Here is a 16,316-nt window from a genome sequence, read left to right as displayed (position 1 = left end):
GAGGAAGGCAAAAAAACCCCCAAGGTCTGTGCCAATCTGACCCGGGGGAAATTCCTTCCCAACCCCACATATGGCGATCAGTTAGACTCTGAGCATCCTGATTCTGGTGACGGACAATAAATTACTTTGGGAAATATTTGCGTTAGCACAAGTGACACTATGATGGGCAGTGGGTGGGGTCAACGTATGCGGAATCTCACCGGTGTCTCTGTGCCTCTGTAGGAAAATCTGGCAGAAGGAAGGGCCCCTGGCCTTCCTGAAGGGGGCGTACTGCAGAGCCTTGGTCATCGCCCCGCTCTTCGGCATCGCGCAAGTCGTCTATTTCATAGGCATCGCAGAGTTCTTCCTCGACATGCTTCCGAAGCGCCGGGATTAACCTTTGCACGCACTCGCTGCTGGTCAGAATTCATCCAGCGTTGGTTGTCGTCGTCAATGGTGTCAGAGCAACAGCACAAAGGGTTAAAGCAGCAACCTTGAGGGTGAAGGTCGTCTCCAAACAATAAGTCCCTTCCACCTCTTGATATGTCCCCATCTTATCCGGCCCTCCAGGACAATACTTAATTATGCATATCTATTATTTTTAATTGTCATTCTTAAAGACACTGGTTAGCACAGACTGGGCTCGCAGACCTCGGACCTTCTCCCAGCAATGGGAGGGGAAGAAACCGCCCACAGCCTCTGAATTACCAGGTAGTCAAGAAAGGCGCAAAAGAACCAAACTCTGTTTCCCCAGTCCCTCTTCTGGTGTGCCAAGCTTCTGGGAAGACAAGGCCCCAGCACAACTTCTAAAGGGGGACCATATTGTCAATAGAGGAGGCAGGTAGATGCCAGAATCAAAAAGTTTCTTTGTAAGGACTTGTCCTGAAACCCCCCTAAAATCAGCTGGACTTGGATGAACTTCTTGGAGATCAGAGGAGGAGAAAGGGTTTATTTTTTTTTAATCAAAGGGACTTCCTTGCTAAATAGGGGCTGTGGGGCCTGTGTGGGGGGAGATGTACACTGCACGTCCTTGCAACGTGTCTGCTCTGTAAGAGTATGTCCGTGTGATCACGTGTGAATGTCTTCAGGTGCATCTGTGTTTAGCTATGAGCTACAGGCGGGAGAGGGGAGAATTTAACGACATGGGATCAACTTTTTATTTATGCAGGAAAAACAAATCCAATTACATTCCTTAAATCAGCCCAGCTCTGACGTGTCAAACAGTTGCTCTACCCAGAGTACTGGTTGTGTGTGTCTTTGGACCCGTCTCTAAGATGTGTTTCTCTCCTTTCCTGTGGGTGTTTGCACTCGCAAAGGGTCACTTAAAAAGAGGTCTCAGAGTCAGGCTTTTTGGTTAAAGATCAGGATAGGCCACATCCTCAGCTGGTGTAAATGGTTGTAGATCCTTTGAAGTCCGTGAGCTCTATTGAAATCAGTGGGTCTATGATAGTTTGCACCAACTGAGTATCTGGCTCATTTTACTTGGGGATTGGGTTGCCAACTTCTTTATCCAGACCAAAACTGGGATGTGGAAAAGAAATGAGGCCAGGGCATCTGTTTTATTTCCACAGGGACCTAATTCCATACGACTTACCTCTCAAAGGCCAGGTGTGGTTTTGTTATGATGTTTTCTCTGAAGTACATACAGAGAGGCAGTATGACTCCAATCGGATCCGCGCCAGCAGAAAAGCCTGCCTATGGGCGTCCAGTTGTGGGATTGAGGACGATAGCCAGTCTTCCTGCTCACTTTGGGGAGGTAGTCATTGACTGGATAACAGGATGGCAACCCTAGACACGTATGAATTCAGTTAAAGGGACACTAATGTTTTTAAAAAACCCAAACCTTTTCTTTATCTGTCTTCACAATCTCACTTTGAATTGTCACAAGAGAAAGAACTGAAAATCTGGTGTGCTTTATTATTGCACGTCATTCCATTTCAACATGTACACTAAACTGGTTTCACTTTTTGTTTATAGTCAGCTTCACTTTCTGCTTCCCCATCACTAACATCATGGTGATGTTTGTTTCCAACACAACAGTTGAAGAATAACTTTAAAAAAACAGTTTCCACTTGAAATCTGTGTATTTCAACCCTTTTTATTTAGGTTTTGTAAAACTTTTTCTTTGTAAAACCTAAATTGGAGGCCAGTTGTCCTGATCATGCACTTTTAATGTAGAGGAGGTTGTTACACAGCTAAGTTCTCACTTTTGCCTATGTGAAACATAAAAAATGACTTTATCCTACACAGATGGGACTCTGCATAGACGATCTCTCGATCATAGAATCATAGAATATCAGGGTTGGAAGGGACCTCAGGAGGTCATCTAGTCCAACCCCCTGCTCAAAGCAGGACCAATCCCCAATTAAATCATCCCAGCCAGGGCTTTGTCAAGCCTGACCTTAAAAACTTCTAAGGAAGGAGATTCTACCACCTCCCTAGGTAACACATTCCAGTGTTTCACCACCCTCTTAGTGAAAAAGTTTTTCCTAATATCCAACCTAAACCTCCCCCACTGCAACTTGAGACCATTTACTCCTTGTCCTGTCCTCTTCTACCACTGAGAATAGTCTAGAACCATCCTCTCTGGAACCACCTCTCAGGTAGTTGAAAGCAGCTATCAAATCCCCCTTCATTCTTCTCTTCTGCAGACTAAACAATCCCAGTTCCCCAGCCTCTCCTCATAAGTCATGTGTTCCAGACCCCTAATCATTTTTGTTGCCCTTCGCTGGACTCTCTCCAGTTTATCCACATCCTTCTTGTAGTGCGGGGCCCAAAACTTGACACAGTACTCCAGATGAGGCCTCACCAATGTCGAATAGAGGGGAACGATCACGTCCCTCGATCTGCTCGCTATGCCCCTACTTATACATCCCAAAATGCCATTGGCCTTCTTGGCAACAAGGGCACACTGCTGACTCATATCCCGCTTCTTGTCCACTGTCACCCCTAGGTCCTTTTCCGCAGAACTGCTGCCTAGCCATTCGGTCCCTAGTCTGTAGCTGTGCATTGGGTTCTTCCGTCCTAAGTGCAGGACCCTGCACTTATCCTTGTTGAACCTCATCAGATTTCTTTTGGCCCAATCCTCCAATTTGTCTAGGTCCCTCTGTATCCTATCCCTGCCCTCCAGCGTATCTACCACTCCTCCCAGTTTAGTATCATCCGCAAATTTGCTGAGAGTGCAATCCACACCATCCTCCAGATCATTTATGAAGATATTGAACAAAACCGGCCCCAGGACTGACCCCTGGGGCACTCCACTTGACACCGGCTGCCAACTAGACATGGAGCCATTGATCACTACCTGTTGAGCCCGACAATCTAGCCAACTTTCTACCCACCTTATAGTGCATTCATCCAGCCCATACTTCTTTAACTTGCTGACAAGAATACTGTGGGAGACCGTGTCAAAAGCTTTGCTAAAGTCAAGAAACGATACATCCACTGCTTTCCCTTCATCCACAGAACCAGTAATCTCATCATAGAAGGCGATTAGATTAGTCAGGCATGACCTTCCCTTGGTGAATCCATGCTGACTGTTCCTGATCACTTTCCTCTCATGTAAGTGCTTCAGGATTGATTCCTTTAGGACCTGCTCCATGATTTTTCCGGGGACTGAGGTGAGGCTGACTGGCCTGTAGTTCCCAGGATCCTCCTCCTTCCCTTTTTTAAAGATTGGCACTACATTAGCCTTTTTGCAGTCATCTGGGACTTCCCCTGTTCGCCACAAGTTTTCAAAGATAATGGCCAATGGCTCTGCAATCACGGCCGCCAATTCCTTTAGCACTCTCGGATGCAACTCGTCCGGCCCCATGGACTTGTGCACGTCCAGCTTTTCTAAATAGTCCCTAACCACCTCTTTCTCCACAGAGGGCTGGCCATCTACTCCCCATGTTGTGATGCCCAGCGCAGCAGTCTGGGAGCTGACCTTGTTAGTGAAGACAGAGGCAAAAAAAGCATTGAGTACATTAGCTTTTTCCACATCCTCTGTCACTAGGTTGCCTCTCTCATTCAGTAAGGGGCCCACACTTTCCCTGGCTTTCTTCTTGTTGCCAACATACCTGAAGAAACCCTTCTTGTTACTCTTGACATCTCTTGCTAGCTGCAGCTCCAGGTGCGATTTGGCCCTCCCGATTTCATTCCTACATGCCCGAGCAATATTTTTATACTCTTCCCTGGTCATATGTCCAACCTTCCACTTCTTGTAAGCTTCTTTTTTATGTTTAAGATCCGCTAGGATTTCGCCGTTAAGCCAAGCTGGTCGCCTGCCATATTTACTATTCTTTCGACTCATCGGGATGGTTTGTCCCTGTAACCTCAACAGGGATTCCTTGAAATACAGCCAGCTCTCCTGGATTTCTTTCCCCTTCATGTTAGTCCCCCAGGGGATCCTACCCATCCGTTCCCTGAGGGAGTCGAAGTCTGCTTTCCTGAAGTCCAGGGTCCGTATCCTGCTGCTTACCTTTCTTCCCTGTGTCAGGATCCTGAACTCAACCAACTCATGGTCACTGCCTCCCAGATTCCCATCCACTTTTGCTTCCCCCACTAATTCTTCCCGGTTTGTGAGCAGCAGGTCAAGAAAAGCCCCCCCCCCCCCCCCCCCCCCAGTTGGCTCCTCTAGCACTTGCACCAGGAAATTGTCCCCTACGCTTTCCAAAAACTTCCTGGATTGTCTATGCACCACTGTATTGCTCTCCCAGCAGATATCAGGAAAATTAAAGTCACCCATGAGAACCAGGGCATGCGATCTAGTAGCTTCTGCGAGTTGCCGGAAGAAAGCCCCATCCACCTCATCCCCCTGGTCCGGTGGTCTATAGCAGACTCCCACCACTACATCACTGTTGTTGCTCACACTTCTAAACTTAATCCAGAGACACTCATAACAATCTTTTGTGATCAGTACTATGATGCTTGTGTCACTCTGGATTTTTTCTGAGTTGCCCTTAAAGAAAAGTTTGGGTTTTTTTTTTTTCCGTAGGGTGACTCTTCTCCTGCTTTATGATGTATTATGAAGGCCTGAAAGGTGTACAGCTTTTTTAAGGATTTTTTTTTTTGTTTTCTGCTTGGATTTTGCATGTATGGTTCAGATCCTCACCTAGGCTGGAAGAGTGATGGTCGGAGAGCTAATGAAATGGTGATGCCCCACGAGATTGAAAGTTGAACAGTTGATAGGGAAAGGATTTCTAGTCACTACTTCAAACGTTTTTCTTTGTGTTAACACCTATTTAATGTTAAGGACTAACTTACATTTTGGAGGAAGGAAGGTTTTGTTTAACCCCATCCGTTATGGTATGACTAGACTAAACATCCCACGAGCCTCCCAGGCGTTATCCAGCAAGACCCGGGAAACCCAAGAGCTGACATGCCTGATATTTAAAAGGGAAAGAGCAAGTGACCACCTCCTCCTCTTTAGAAACAGGCCTTCTCTATACCTCATAAAGAATCCAGAAGGAACACTAGCCTGATTTTTGAACAGTCCTTTGCAGCTTACTTTGGTCTTTGCATTTCTTGGCAAAATTTTAATGTTCAAATGGTAAACGCCCCTCCCCCCTCCCAGCCAATATATTATTGTGTATGAGACTTACAATTTGGGGGTAAAAATACATTGCCAGTAAGTGTGTCAGAATGAAATGAAGAGTTCAGTGGCAAATACAGGTTTGAAGCAGCCTCTCCCCCTATAATATGCTGCTCTTACTATGGATATCTGTGCTCCCAGCTGTCCGCTTTGGTCCTATTTGGTTTCACACTGTGATGTGGACAAGCAATGTTGTTGCCATGGTTATTGGGCACAGAAAAGGGCCTGGAAAATGCTGCTTTATGGCCTCAGACAAAGATCCATAGAAAATATCTCTCCCTTTCTCCCATCTCCCCCCCAGCTTTTATTTTTAAATTTCAGCAGAAAGATTGCACACAGTGAGCCCTATGTGGTGTGTTAGCGCGGGGCCTTTGTGAGCTGAAGTTCTTGGTGCTGACGAACTCGCGCTGCTCCAGCCCAGTGAAGAGTCCTCTTTAGTGCCAAGAGACTTAAGGACTGACCTGTAAAATTCTGAAGTCAGGAGCAATTGCATCTGCCTGAGATCTGGAATTTCAAAGAGGGGGGCCCTGGCGTTGCTGCAGTAACCGACTCGAGCTGGTGGCCCTGCAACCCATCAAGTCAGAAACTCTTACATTAGCATTTAATAACCCCTCTCCCCCTCCCTCCCTCCAGGGCTAAGCCCTGTCCCTTCCTGGCAGGGCTGCCTGGCGCCACCCACGAAAGCTAGCAGGTGCCTCCTTTTGTTCTGATCATTCCAGCCATGGAGGGGAGCCATCAGCATTCGTATCGGCAGCTGTAGCCCATTGATTAAAGTGGAATCAGCTGCACTGGTGTAGATTGTGTGTATGCTAGGGTTTGGCACCAGAGGTTAATATCCCCGTGTGGACAAGGCCTTAGTGCAGCTCTAAAGACCAAACTGTAGATGTTTCCATTTAACAGAAGTGTGACTCCCTGTTAGTTCTGTACACCCTGTCCCACCCCCTTCATGCTGGGCATTACCAACAGGGCCAGCACTTCCCTGCAGGTGGTGTTGCTAGGGCCATTGGGGAACTGCAGTACTCAATGACTAGCTAACACCCTGTGGTCACCTTGCCAAGTCCAAGTGCAGAACCCACCCCAGTTAAGGGCCTGAGCCTGGATTATTAGCAGGCATGAGTGCAGCTCACATCTCTGCAGAGCTTTTCCTAAAGGAGGAGAGCAGGATCAGGGTAAAGAGAGTTTGAGGTGAGTCCTGTGTCTTGATTCCAGTGGCAGATTGAGTACCACCCTGTGACCCAGCGGTGGGGCAGCGAGCTTGCAGGCCCATATCTCACGGGGTTTTCAGAACATGCCCAAACCCTCTGGAAGCTGGGAACATTGGGTTGATACCCAAATCCCCTTTTCACAGCTTCATGAACCCAGCAAAGCATGTGTCTGGCACCATCATTGTACCAGTGTGCGAGCGCTCCAGCTTTCAGCAGTGTGTTCTGCCTGTTGGGGATGGAGTGGCTTGGGGCAGGGCCTGAGACTGGTACAGGGGGGGGAAGACTCTTTAAAATGTATTTAATGCTGTATGTTAAAAGTGTGTCACTTTCCTGTTTCCCTGGAGATTATCTCCGGTCACTCCAGCAGTGGAGGCCTGGAATGCAGAAATGCTGATGTGTTTTTTTTCTGTATGGGAAAGAGATCTATTTCCCACAATCCCTTGATTTTATTTCCTGATGATTCTGCCAGCGACTGCTGTTCTGTTTGGGAACTTGATTTGAGATTGCAACACTGGCTGGCTCAGGGACTCAAACAGAAGCACACTACTGTGTTGAAGCTGAATGCTCCGAAAAGGATTACCTGTTGCAAGAGGGAGGTCAGTGTCTGTGATAATTAGACCTACAAATGGATTCCCTGGAACAACCTCTTGAAGATTCCAAGGGTGTTTTAAACCTCGGATACTGGTGTTTCTGTAGAATATGCCTGTGTGTGTGCATAGAATGCCCAGCCTGTTGCTTTTGTAGGATATGCCTGCTGTTGTCCCTTTCTGATATGATCTGCACCTGCAGGTTTGTTTGGGGTGCACCATGAGTCCTCTTTAGTTTTGTTTCTTTCCATCTCAGAAACAGGAAGGCTAAAATTTTCAGAAGTGGCCTCTGATTTTGGCTGTGCCCAATCTCAGGTGCTTTGGGCCTGAGGCTTTTGGAAGAGCTGAGCACCCCAAATTCTAATTGAAGTGAGTAGTGTTTGGTGCCTCTGAAAATCTGGCTAATGACATCTCAAAGTAGGCACCTAAAATCAGGCTACTTTTGGAAATGTTGGTCCTAAGTTTATAACTCATAGACCTGGCTGGGATCCTGACAGCCAAGACTTTGGCTTGGGACCCCATCAACAAAAGCCAGTGTTTAGACCTAGAAATTTTGAGTATTTCCCTTGCAGAGGTCTGAGTAGCTAAGAGATGGTGGAAAAAACACAGACACAGAAATAATTTAGTCTCTCAAAATGCAGACTTACCTGGACAGAGCTGTGAGGAGCATCCTGCAGGCTAAGCTGACTGGTAATTGCGATGCTCCTAGGAGATCTGACACTGACCAGAACCATTTGGTGTTCCTGTAGTCAGCAGGAAAAGAGTCTCCATGGTAGGGGAAGATGAAAAGCATGATGTGTGGACCAGTTCTAGTGATCAGCAAGAACTTAAGTTTTGAGGTGGTGCTTTGACATGGATTTCTGCTCCCTTTAACTGCTTTGTTGTGGCCCATGATCGAGGGTGCCTGTGGCTTTTCCAAATAGCTTTTGGGAGCGCTAGTTGCTGATTACCTAGCTGTGTATGCATGCGGAATCTCTCGCCACACGATACTCTGCTTCGGGTGCTTTGTTGGAACAGGGACCCATGGATGTCCCAGTGTCTGCCCGAAGCCTCGCAGTAGAGGCCACGGGGTTTGGCCCATCAGGACACAATTACAAAATCCAAAGACAAACGTGAGGCCATTGGCTCCAAAAACCTCTATGAGCCAAGATCTGTAGTCTGGGTCTACTGCTCCTTCGTTCCACCACAGTGACCTTTTGTGGAGCATGCAGCACTAGGAGTCTGTCAGGCTGCCTTTGCCATCCAGCTGTGCCTGTGGCTCACCCCACAAGGCCTGTCTACACTGGAGAAATTGTCTAACCAGTTCGGCTAGACTTTTTTTTTTTTTCTGAAATAGCTGAGAACTATTGCATAGCTCTAGATTGAAGCAGTTAAGGCAGCCTGACCCAGTTGGAAGGCCAAGTGGTCAAGGCTGTTGCTCTGATTGGGTTTTAAAACCAATTTAGCTGTGCCAACTTGAAACCACTTACCAAATCTGCTCAATGTAGACAGGCCCTTAATGCCAGGCTGTGTAAGATCCTTGCAGTTCAGTGAATCATTGAAGGCCAGAATCCCACGTCAAGTGGAAAAACAAAGCAGAGGTCACAGCATTACAGTGGCTGAATGCTTCAGTTTCCATCAACTGTGGCCACTGCAACAGTCATTGTAGCTTCCTTGTATACAGTTCATCTGCATGATGTGCCCTGAGCAAAGGCATCTTGACCACAGATTACAGCCTCCTTTGTCAATCGACTTTTTAGACTAGACGATAGAATCAGGTGAGGTTGTTTGTAACTGACCCTAAGGGAAGGGAGTGAGTGTGGTGTAGTGGTTAGATCACACGAATGCGAGATGGGAATTCTGGAATCCACCTGGCTCTGCTGCTAACTCAGTGCCTCAGTGAGATGGGGAAAATCCTGCTTGCCTACCTCGCAGAAATGGCAAGGCTTAATCCATTTGCATTTGTCTCTTGAGATCATCAGCTGGAAGGTACTACAGAATGCAGCTTATGGGTATTATAAGAAGGGTTGACTGTTCTTCAGATATGGAATGGACAGCACCTTCGGGCCCAATTAAATAATATGGATTAATGTGTCTTGGGGAAACCTGGCCGGATGCAAGAATGGTAATGTGATAGCCAGAATGGAGCCATGCTAATTTACATCAGCTGAGGATCTGGCCTTTACTTTGCAATTAACATGCACAAGGCAGAAATAATATTTTAAAAAGAAATCTGCAATATGTAACCACTGCTCCTTCTGGATGTACGGGTTGTTTGCAATAGGTTCTCTAAGTCACCGTAATGAGACCAGCTGGGATGTTCCACTCTAGCCTGATGTTTACTTGTCCTTAGTCTCGTCCATTCCTAACCAATCAGATGTACAGCGTGTGAAATCTCTTGCATTCCTGCAACATTCAGGGAGAGCAGAGCAAACTGTTGCCCAGCCTGCAAATAGTGCTGATGCTTTTGGGAACCTAAGGCTGTCTATGGGCTTCTGTAGGATGTGCGTGCTGTTGTCCCCAATGGACTTTGTGAGGCGTGTGACACGTTAAACTTGTGTTTTGTTGTTGTGCACTCACCAAACAGGGAGCCGTTGGCTTGATTGGTTTTTACAGCAGCCCCATGAGTGCTGGTTAATAACAAACTGAGGCCATCGTACATGGCATGTGAGCAGGAACTGGAAGAGGCACAGAGAAAATTGGAGAGGGGGGCAGTCATGGGGCTTGAGTCTGGTGGTGGTAGAAAAGGGTTTTTTTGGAGAGTAGGGGATGGGGAGTGGCTACAGAAGGGTTCTGATGATCAGTGGCACTTGGTACCTGCCATTCCCATTAACTTCGCCCAAGGTTGAAGGTTCAGCACTAGAGCTGGTTAGAATGGGCTTTTTGCCCATGGAAAATTTAGACCTTTTTAGGGGAAAAACCAAAATATTTTGGTTTGTAAATGTTGCCATGGTGCCTCATGGGAGTCCTAGTTTGAGTGCCTGGTGCTCCCATTGTCCTGTAGAGACTAGGCGTCTTGGTCACACTGCATCTCTCCTCAAGGTGAGGAGATTTGGGTGCATCATAGGAGCCCTGGACCAGGGTATATCATGGGAGATGTAGTATGGCTGAAGAGCCAGACTCGCCGGGGAGAAGGGGGACATGAGGAAATCAAACTACAGCTCCATGAGGCACCATGGCAGCATACCCGAACTGAAATGTTTTCTTCTTTGGATGAAATAGTTAGATTGGAGGGCATTTATTTTATTTTTTACAAAATGATTAAATTTTCTATGGACACTTAGTGAAAAACTTTGTTTTTGTGGTTTGGGTGGGTTGTGTTGTGTGTGTTTTTTCCATCAAAAAAAAACAAACAACTTTTGACCAGCCCTATTCAGCCTCTCTGAAAGTGAGGCCCATAGAAGTTGAGGGAGTCCATGAAAGCTTCTGATGAAAAGAGGGGAGTAGTGAATACAAGGGCGCTGGGAGAGAGAAGTAAAGTGGGGGGATTGTGTGGAAGGGACCTGATGGGGGTTGGCAGAGAGAATGAGGAGGAAGTATGTAACGTGGCACAGGGGAGCGGAAACAAGAGGGGATCTGCAGAAGAGACTCAGCACAGGGAGGAGGAGGACTGGCTATACTTCAGGTACCAGACATGGGGGCGGAGGTGTATAGAAAGGACTAAAAAGACCTGACTGTGAAGAAGCCTTTGCTATAGCACCCCAGGGTTTGATCCTGCCAACACTGGGGAGAGGCAAAGCTTGTGTTGACTGGTCCAGGCTTGAGGGTCAGATGCCCTGTGTTCTTTCCTGCTCCTGGATGTTTTGCCTTTGGTTTCTGTAGGTGCAGGGCAGGCCCTTTATCTTCCATCAGACAGTACAGTACCCAGTTACCCTACTGACACGAGCTCTGCAGACAAACAGGAACGGAGTGGAGGCCCAATGCTGTTTCAGGGAGCACAACTTCCACATGAGGGGGACACCTCTAGGAAGCTCTGCTTTGGTGCTGATTGATCCTAGGGACCGGAGCATGACAGGAAGCAACAAGGGCAGGTACAAAGGCTTTCACCAAATGGACCCCTCAAAGGATAATCTGTCTTCCCCTTGCACGTGTGTGCGGGAAGCAGGCTGGCACAAGAGAAGGGAATGTTTTCCTGTACAACTTTAGCATGGGGTGAACTATGCTATCAATGTAGGTTTGTGTGCAGCGAAAGACCTTTTTCCTCGAGTTACTCTTACGCCATAATCTACTATGAATATTTTGGGGGTCACTGATAGGTGGTCTTGCCCACGAGCAAGAGGGTCTGGATTTCTATTCAGTGTATTGCTACCTTACGTGGATTGTGTAATCTGTGCTATGATTGACTGTTACCTACGCTCATCCCTGACTGAGCCTGGAGTCCACTGTCGGAATCCACCTCATCACAGAAAGGAGCTGTGTGTGTGTTTGGATTCACTTTTCTCCCTCCTACAGCTTGATTCTCCCTGACTCATACTTTGGTGTGGAAGGGGGCCCGCCCGTCTCCCATTTTCATGGCTTTTGGGGACCATGTTGAGCCTCAGGAGAAGGTGACTAACGTGACACCTGGAATGATACCCTGGGCTCCGTGAGCTTTCCACCCTGCAGGCTTGGCCTCCACTAAGGTGACAGTAAAAAATGAGCTCCAAAGCTGCCTTTGAGGAATGCTGTGGGTAAACAAGGGACTCCATCCTCCAGAGCTGTCAAACCGGCACCTGGCCACAGAAGAATTTACTAAGCCAGGCACAAAATGCGTTCTGGTTCAGAGTAGAATTGATTTCTCTCAGGAACGGGAGCAGACTCCCGTTTCCATGGAAACAGGACTTCACTCCCTCCTACCCGACTGTATGTGCCATGCACTAAGCTCGTTGAGGCAAGCCCATTTGTTTCCTAAGAATCAGGGACTGCAACAAAATGTCCTGTACCTTGTGTGTGCAGTTGTGCCTGAGGGACGGCAGAAGTGCTGCTGCCCTTGGTATCTGGAGCAAATATTTTGAACGAGGGTGTGCGAAGCAGGCTGGGGATACTTGGAGTCCTCTCCCCCCACACCCATGTGCTCCATTCTCTGACAAGCTGTCCAAGAGTCTGTATGCTTCTGATCTGGAGCACAAGCCTCTGGAGAGACACTGCTTCCTCTAGACAGTTCAGTTTGTTTGGAGTCAGCCTGTGGCTGCTCTAGAGTTACCATTCTGGAAGGGAAGCAGGGAGTCCTGAGACTATCATTTAAAGGCGCAACTGTATCACAGCCTTTTCTGGAGACTAATATCAGTGGGTCTTTAATTTCTTCAGAGAAGAAATTTGTTCCCACACAAATTTGGCCCTGTCACACACTTCATTCCTGGATCCTACAAACACTGGAAAATGCCCATTGATGAAGGTACAATTAAAGAAAACCACTGTCACACAAAGCCAGTGTTTTGTGTGTCCCTGTTTGTGTGTGGTCACCTTCCCTGAAAAGTGCTAGACATCCCACCGTTGCTTCGGACAGTTTGGGAGGCAAGGGGTGGTCTGAGCATTGGCCCAAGAACCAGGAATTTAACAACTGTAATCTCAGCTCTGACACTTCCCTCCCTTGGTGATCTTGGTCAGGTCACTTAAACTTGCTGCCTCCCCTTTTCCATTGGTAAAATAGATCATTTCTCCTACCTCACAGGATGTTGAGACTGAATTAGCTTCTGTTTAGAAAGTACTGCCTACAAGTGCTAAGTGTTGCTGTTCCTAGACTAGACTGAGAAGAGGCAGGCTTGGGATTTACTATAGTGGAGGAATCTGTAAAAAGCTGGAAAAACATGATTGTTCTTGACAAAAACTAGACACTCAGCAAATCAGGAATAGGCCGGATGGTCACTTGGGTGCAGGGCACAAATTGGGAGGCCTCATTCAAAGCCTGCTGCAGTCCCTGGAGAGACTCCCACCGACGACAATGGGCTTTGGATCAAACCCATGTGGGAGAAAGGAAGGGATATTTTCCTTGCTGAAATAAAGTAATGACATGAGCAAATCCAAGGAGAGGATGTGCCAGACAAGCATGCCTTTGGTTAGAAACTTTTCCTTTGGCCCTGCTTGTGCCTGGAAGGTTCTCCTATCCCTTGCAGTGATCCAAGCACAGGGCACACATCCACTTCATGCACATTAGATGCATCCAATGAACGGGAGGTGCAAGGGTATGTGCAAGGGCAGAATTGGCCGGCTGTGTGCGGGTACAACCTGCATGCAAGTTTTGTGCATGTGTCAGGGTTTGCACAGCTCTGCACTGTATTTACTCTGTGTGTGTGTGTGTGTGTGTGTGTGTTGTCTTCTCTTTTTGTTCTATGATATTTCTCCCCCCACCCCCTGCCCCTTGGAAGGGAAAGCTGAACACGTGATCCTTCCAAAGCCCACTGAAGTCCATGAGAGTCCTTCCATTGTCTTGACTGGGCATTGCACAGCACCAAGGGGACTAGCAGCATAAAATCCCCCTTCTGTTTGCATCACCCGTCTTTCCTCCCCAAATGTGGCCCTCTATGTGATGTCCCAGTTCTTGCAGTGATGAAGTGAATGATCTCTGCTGTACAGTGCACTGTTGGTGTCTGTGGTTTGGTGTCTGAGGTTCTATCTACTGCTCCTGAGGCATTAAGGGAGCCAAGCTATGAAATCAGGCTTCTTTGTCGTTACCCAATTTGCTAATATTTGCTGTTCTATGCTAGGTACTTGTCAAGTCTTGGCATTCCCAATGCTGGCATGATTCCGTGCTGTTCTGAGTGTGCCCTGGGACCTTCTACTAATGAAACGCTCATCTTCTCATTTCCAGTTCTCTTTATTTTCTTGATGTAGTTCTTGAGCAGTAGCTCATCAGAACATGGAAAAGACCAATAGATCCCCGTGTAACCGATCCCATTCAGCAACACTAATCACGGTTAACAGTGTTTTGACTGACTGGACTATTTTCTGTGTAGATTTATTATTTATTTCTTGGTGTTAAAAGGGGGAGACCCACATTCCATCCTTTAAAACCCAGCTGGTTCAGTTCCATGTTCTGTGTAGTAATGTTTGACCATTACATGTGTGTTTAAACTTTTTTGCTGTTCTCTTCAATGCATTTGACTGTTGGTGATTTTTCAATAACACCGTATAACATTGTATCCCGTTGCTGTAGGGTCCTGGGCAATACCTGTACTGTTTAAAAACTGCTGCTTTAAGGGGGGGGGTATTTTTTTTCCTATTTGAAGAGTTTTTAAAAATATTGTAATTTTTTTGTGTATTGTCTTGTAAAATAAATATTCTAAATATAACTATATTTCCTCTGTTGCTTCGGGGGGGATGTGCGATCTGTCTGCTTATCTGGCCCATTTGCCGTAGAATCTGAGTGTTTCCAGTTGGTAATCGGCTTTGAGACACACCTCTGAGGTAGGAAAGTATATTCTCATTTAACAGATAGGGAAGTGAGGCATGGGGGTAGTAGAGCCAGGAGCTGATACCAAATCTTCTGAGTCCCAGCTCAGTGCCCCATTTGCTAGCCCACCTTTCGTATTCCAATTGGTGCTGCCTTTTAATAAGGTGTTTGTATTTCTTTTTATGCTGGTTCTTTTGTTACATGGGTGTGTGTGTGTGTGTGTGTGTGTCCAGGAAGGCCAACTGGGGGATACAGAAGTAGGAATTTGAACAACTGTAGCTAATAGAAATATTTGGGACATACCTGCTGTGCGAGGAGTGTGGTGTGTCTGTCTAGTTCGTTATAGAGGTTTGGCCATATCACAATCATTCCACAGGTCATAGAATAGAATCCTAGAATATCAGGGTTGGAAGGGACCCCTGAAGGTCATCTAGTCCAACCCCCTGCTCAAAGCAGGACCAATCCCCAGCTAAATCATCCCAACCAGGCTTTTGTCAAGGCTGACCTTAAAAACCTCAAAGGAAGGAGATTCCACCACCTCCCTAGGTAACCCATACCAGTGCTTCACCACCTTCTTAGTGAAAAAGTTTTTCCTAATATTCAACCTAAACCTACCCCACTGCAACTTGAAACCATTACTGCTTGTTCTATCATCTGGTACCACTGAGAACAGTCTAGATCCATCGTCTTTGGAACCCCCTTTCAGGTAGTTGAAAGCAGCTATCAAATCCCCCCTCATTCTTCTCTTCTGCAGACTAAATAATCCCAGTTCCCTCAGCCTCTCCTTGTAAATCATGTGCTCCAGCCCTCTAATGATTTTTCTTGCCCTCTGATAGACTCTTTCCAAATTTTCCACATCCTTCTTGTAGTATGGGGCCCAAAACTGGACACACTACTCCAATGAGCCCTCACCAATGCCTCACGTCCCTCAATCTGCTGGCAATGCTCCTACTTATACAGCCCAAAATGCCGTTAGCCTTCTTGGCAACAAGGGCACGCCGTTGACTCATATCCAGCTTCTCGTCCACCTCAACCCCTAGGTCCTTTTCTGCAGAACTGCTGCCTCACCACTCGGTCCCTAGTCTGTAGCAGTGCATGGAATTCTTCCTAGGTTCCTAAGTGCAGGTAGGTATGATCTTAGTTGATGCTAGGGAGGAGACTAGGTGGAGAGGGAGTGTTGCCTAGTGGACAGGACACAAGCCTGGGTGTTAGGGGAGACTGGTTCTGTTCTTGCCTCTGCCCCTGATCTAGTGTGTGACCCTGGGCAAGGTATAGCTGTGCCTCTGTTTCCCCCTCAAACCTCTTGCCTGTCTTGTCTACAAGGATTGTAAATTCATCAGGGCAGAGGCCGTCTCTCACTGTGCATAGCACCTTGCACAATGGGCCCTGACCTCAGCTGGGGCATCTCCGTACTACCCTAATATTACTAATAAAAGGGGATGCTGTTGATCATGGGCCAAATTCTGGTCTCTGTTACCCTGGTGTAAATTGAGAATCGCTTCATTTGAAAAAAAAAAAAAAGTGGGACTGTAACTGGGATCAGAAGCTGAACCCAAAAATGAGGTGCATTAGCCTTGCCCAGTAGTGCACTGTTAGGGGGTGCTTTGGGTCAAGAATCGGGG

The 16,316-nt window shown here is 47.1% G+C and overlaps 1 protein-coding gene across 2 annotated transcripts in view; it reads left to right on the top strand.

The window, feature by feature from the left end:
- SLC25A22 (solute carrier family 25 member 22) overlaps positions 1-14,593 on the top strand; it is an 89,770-nt gene extending 75,177 nt beyond the window's left edge. For both annotated transcript variants that reach the window (XM_073347154.2, XM_073347155.2), the window contains one exon: positions 223-14,593. In XM_073347154.2, the coding sequence (XP_073203255.1) occupies positions 223-376 (154 nt within the window). In that variant the 3' untranslated portion in view covers positions 377-14,593. The remainder of the gene's footprint in view (positions 1-222) is intronic.
- The last annotated feature ends 1,723 nt before the right edge of the window (positions 14,594-16,316 follow it).

Source organism: Lepidochelys kempii, chromosome 6, assembly GCF_965140285.1.
Source record: "Lepidochelys kempii isolate rLepKem1 chromosome 6, rLepKem1.hap1, whole genome shotgun sequence".
NCBI lineage: Eukaryota > Metazoa > Chordata > Testudines > Cheloniidae > Lepidochelys > Lepidochelys kempii.
Note: the sequence above shows the minus strand (reverse complement) of the source record. Positions and strands in the feature narration are given on the sequence as shown.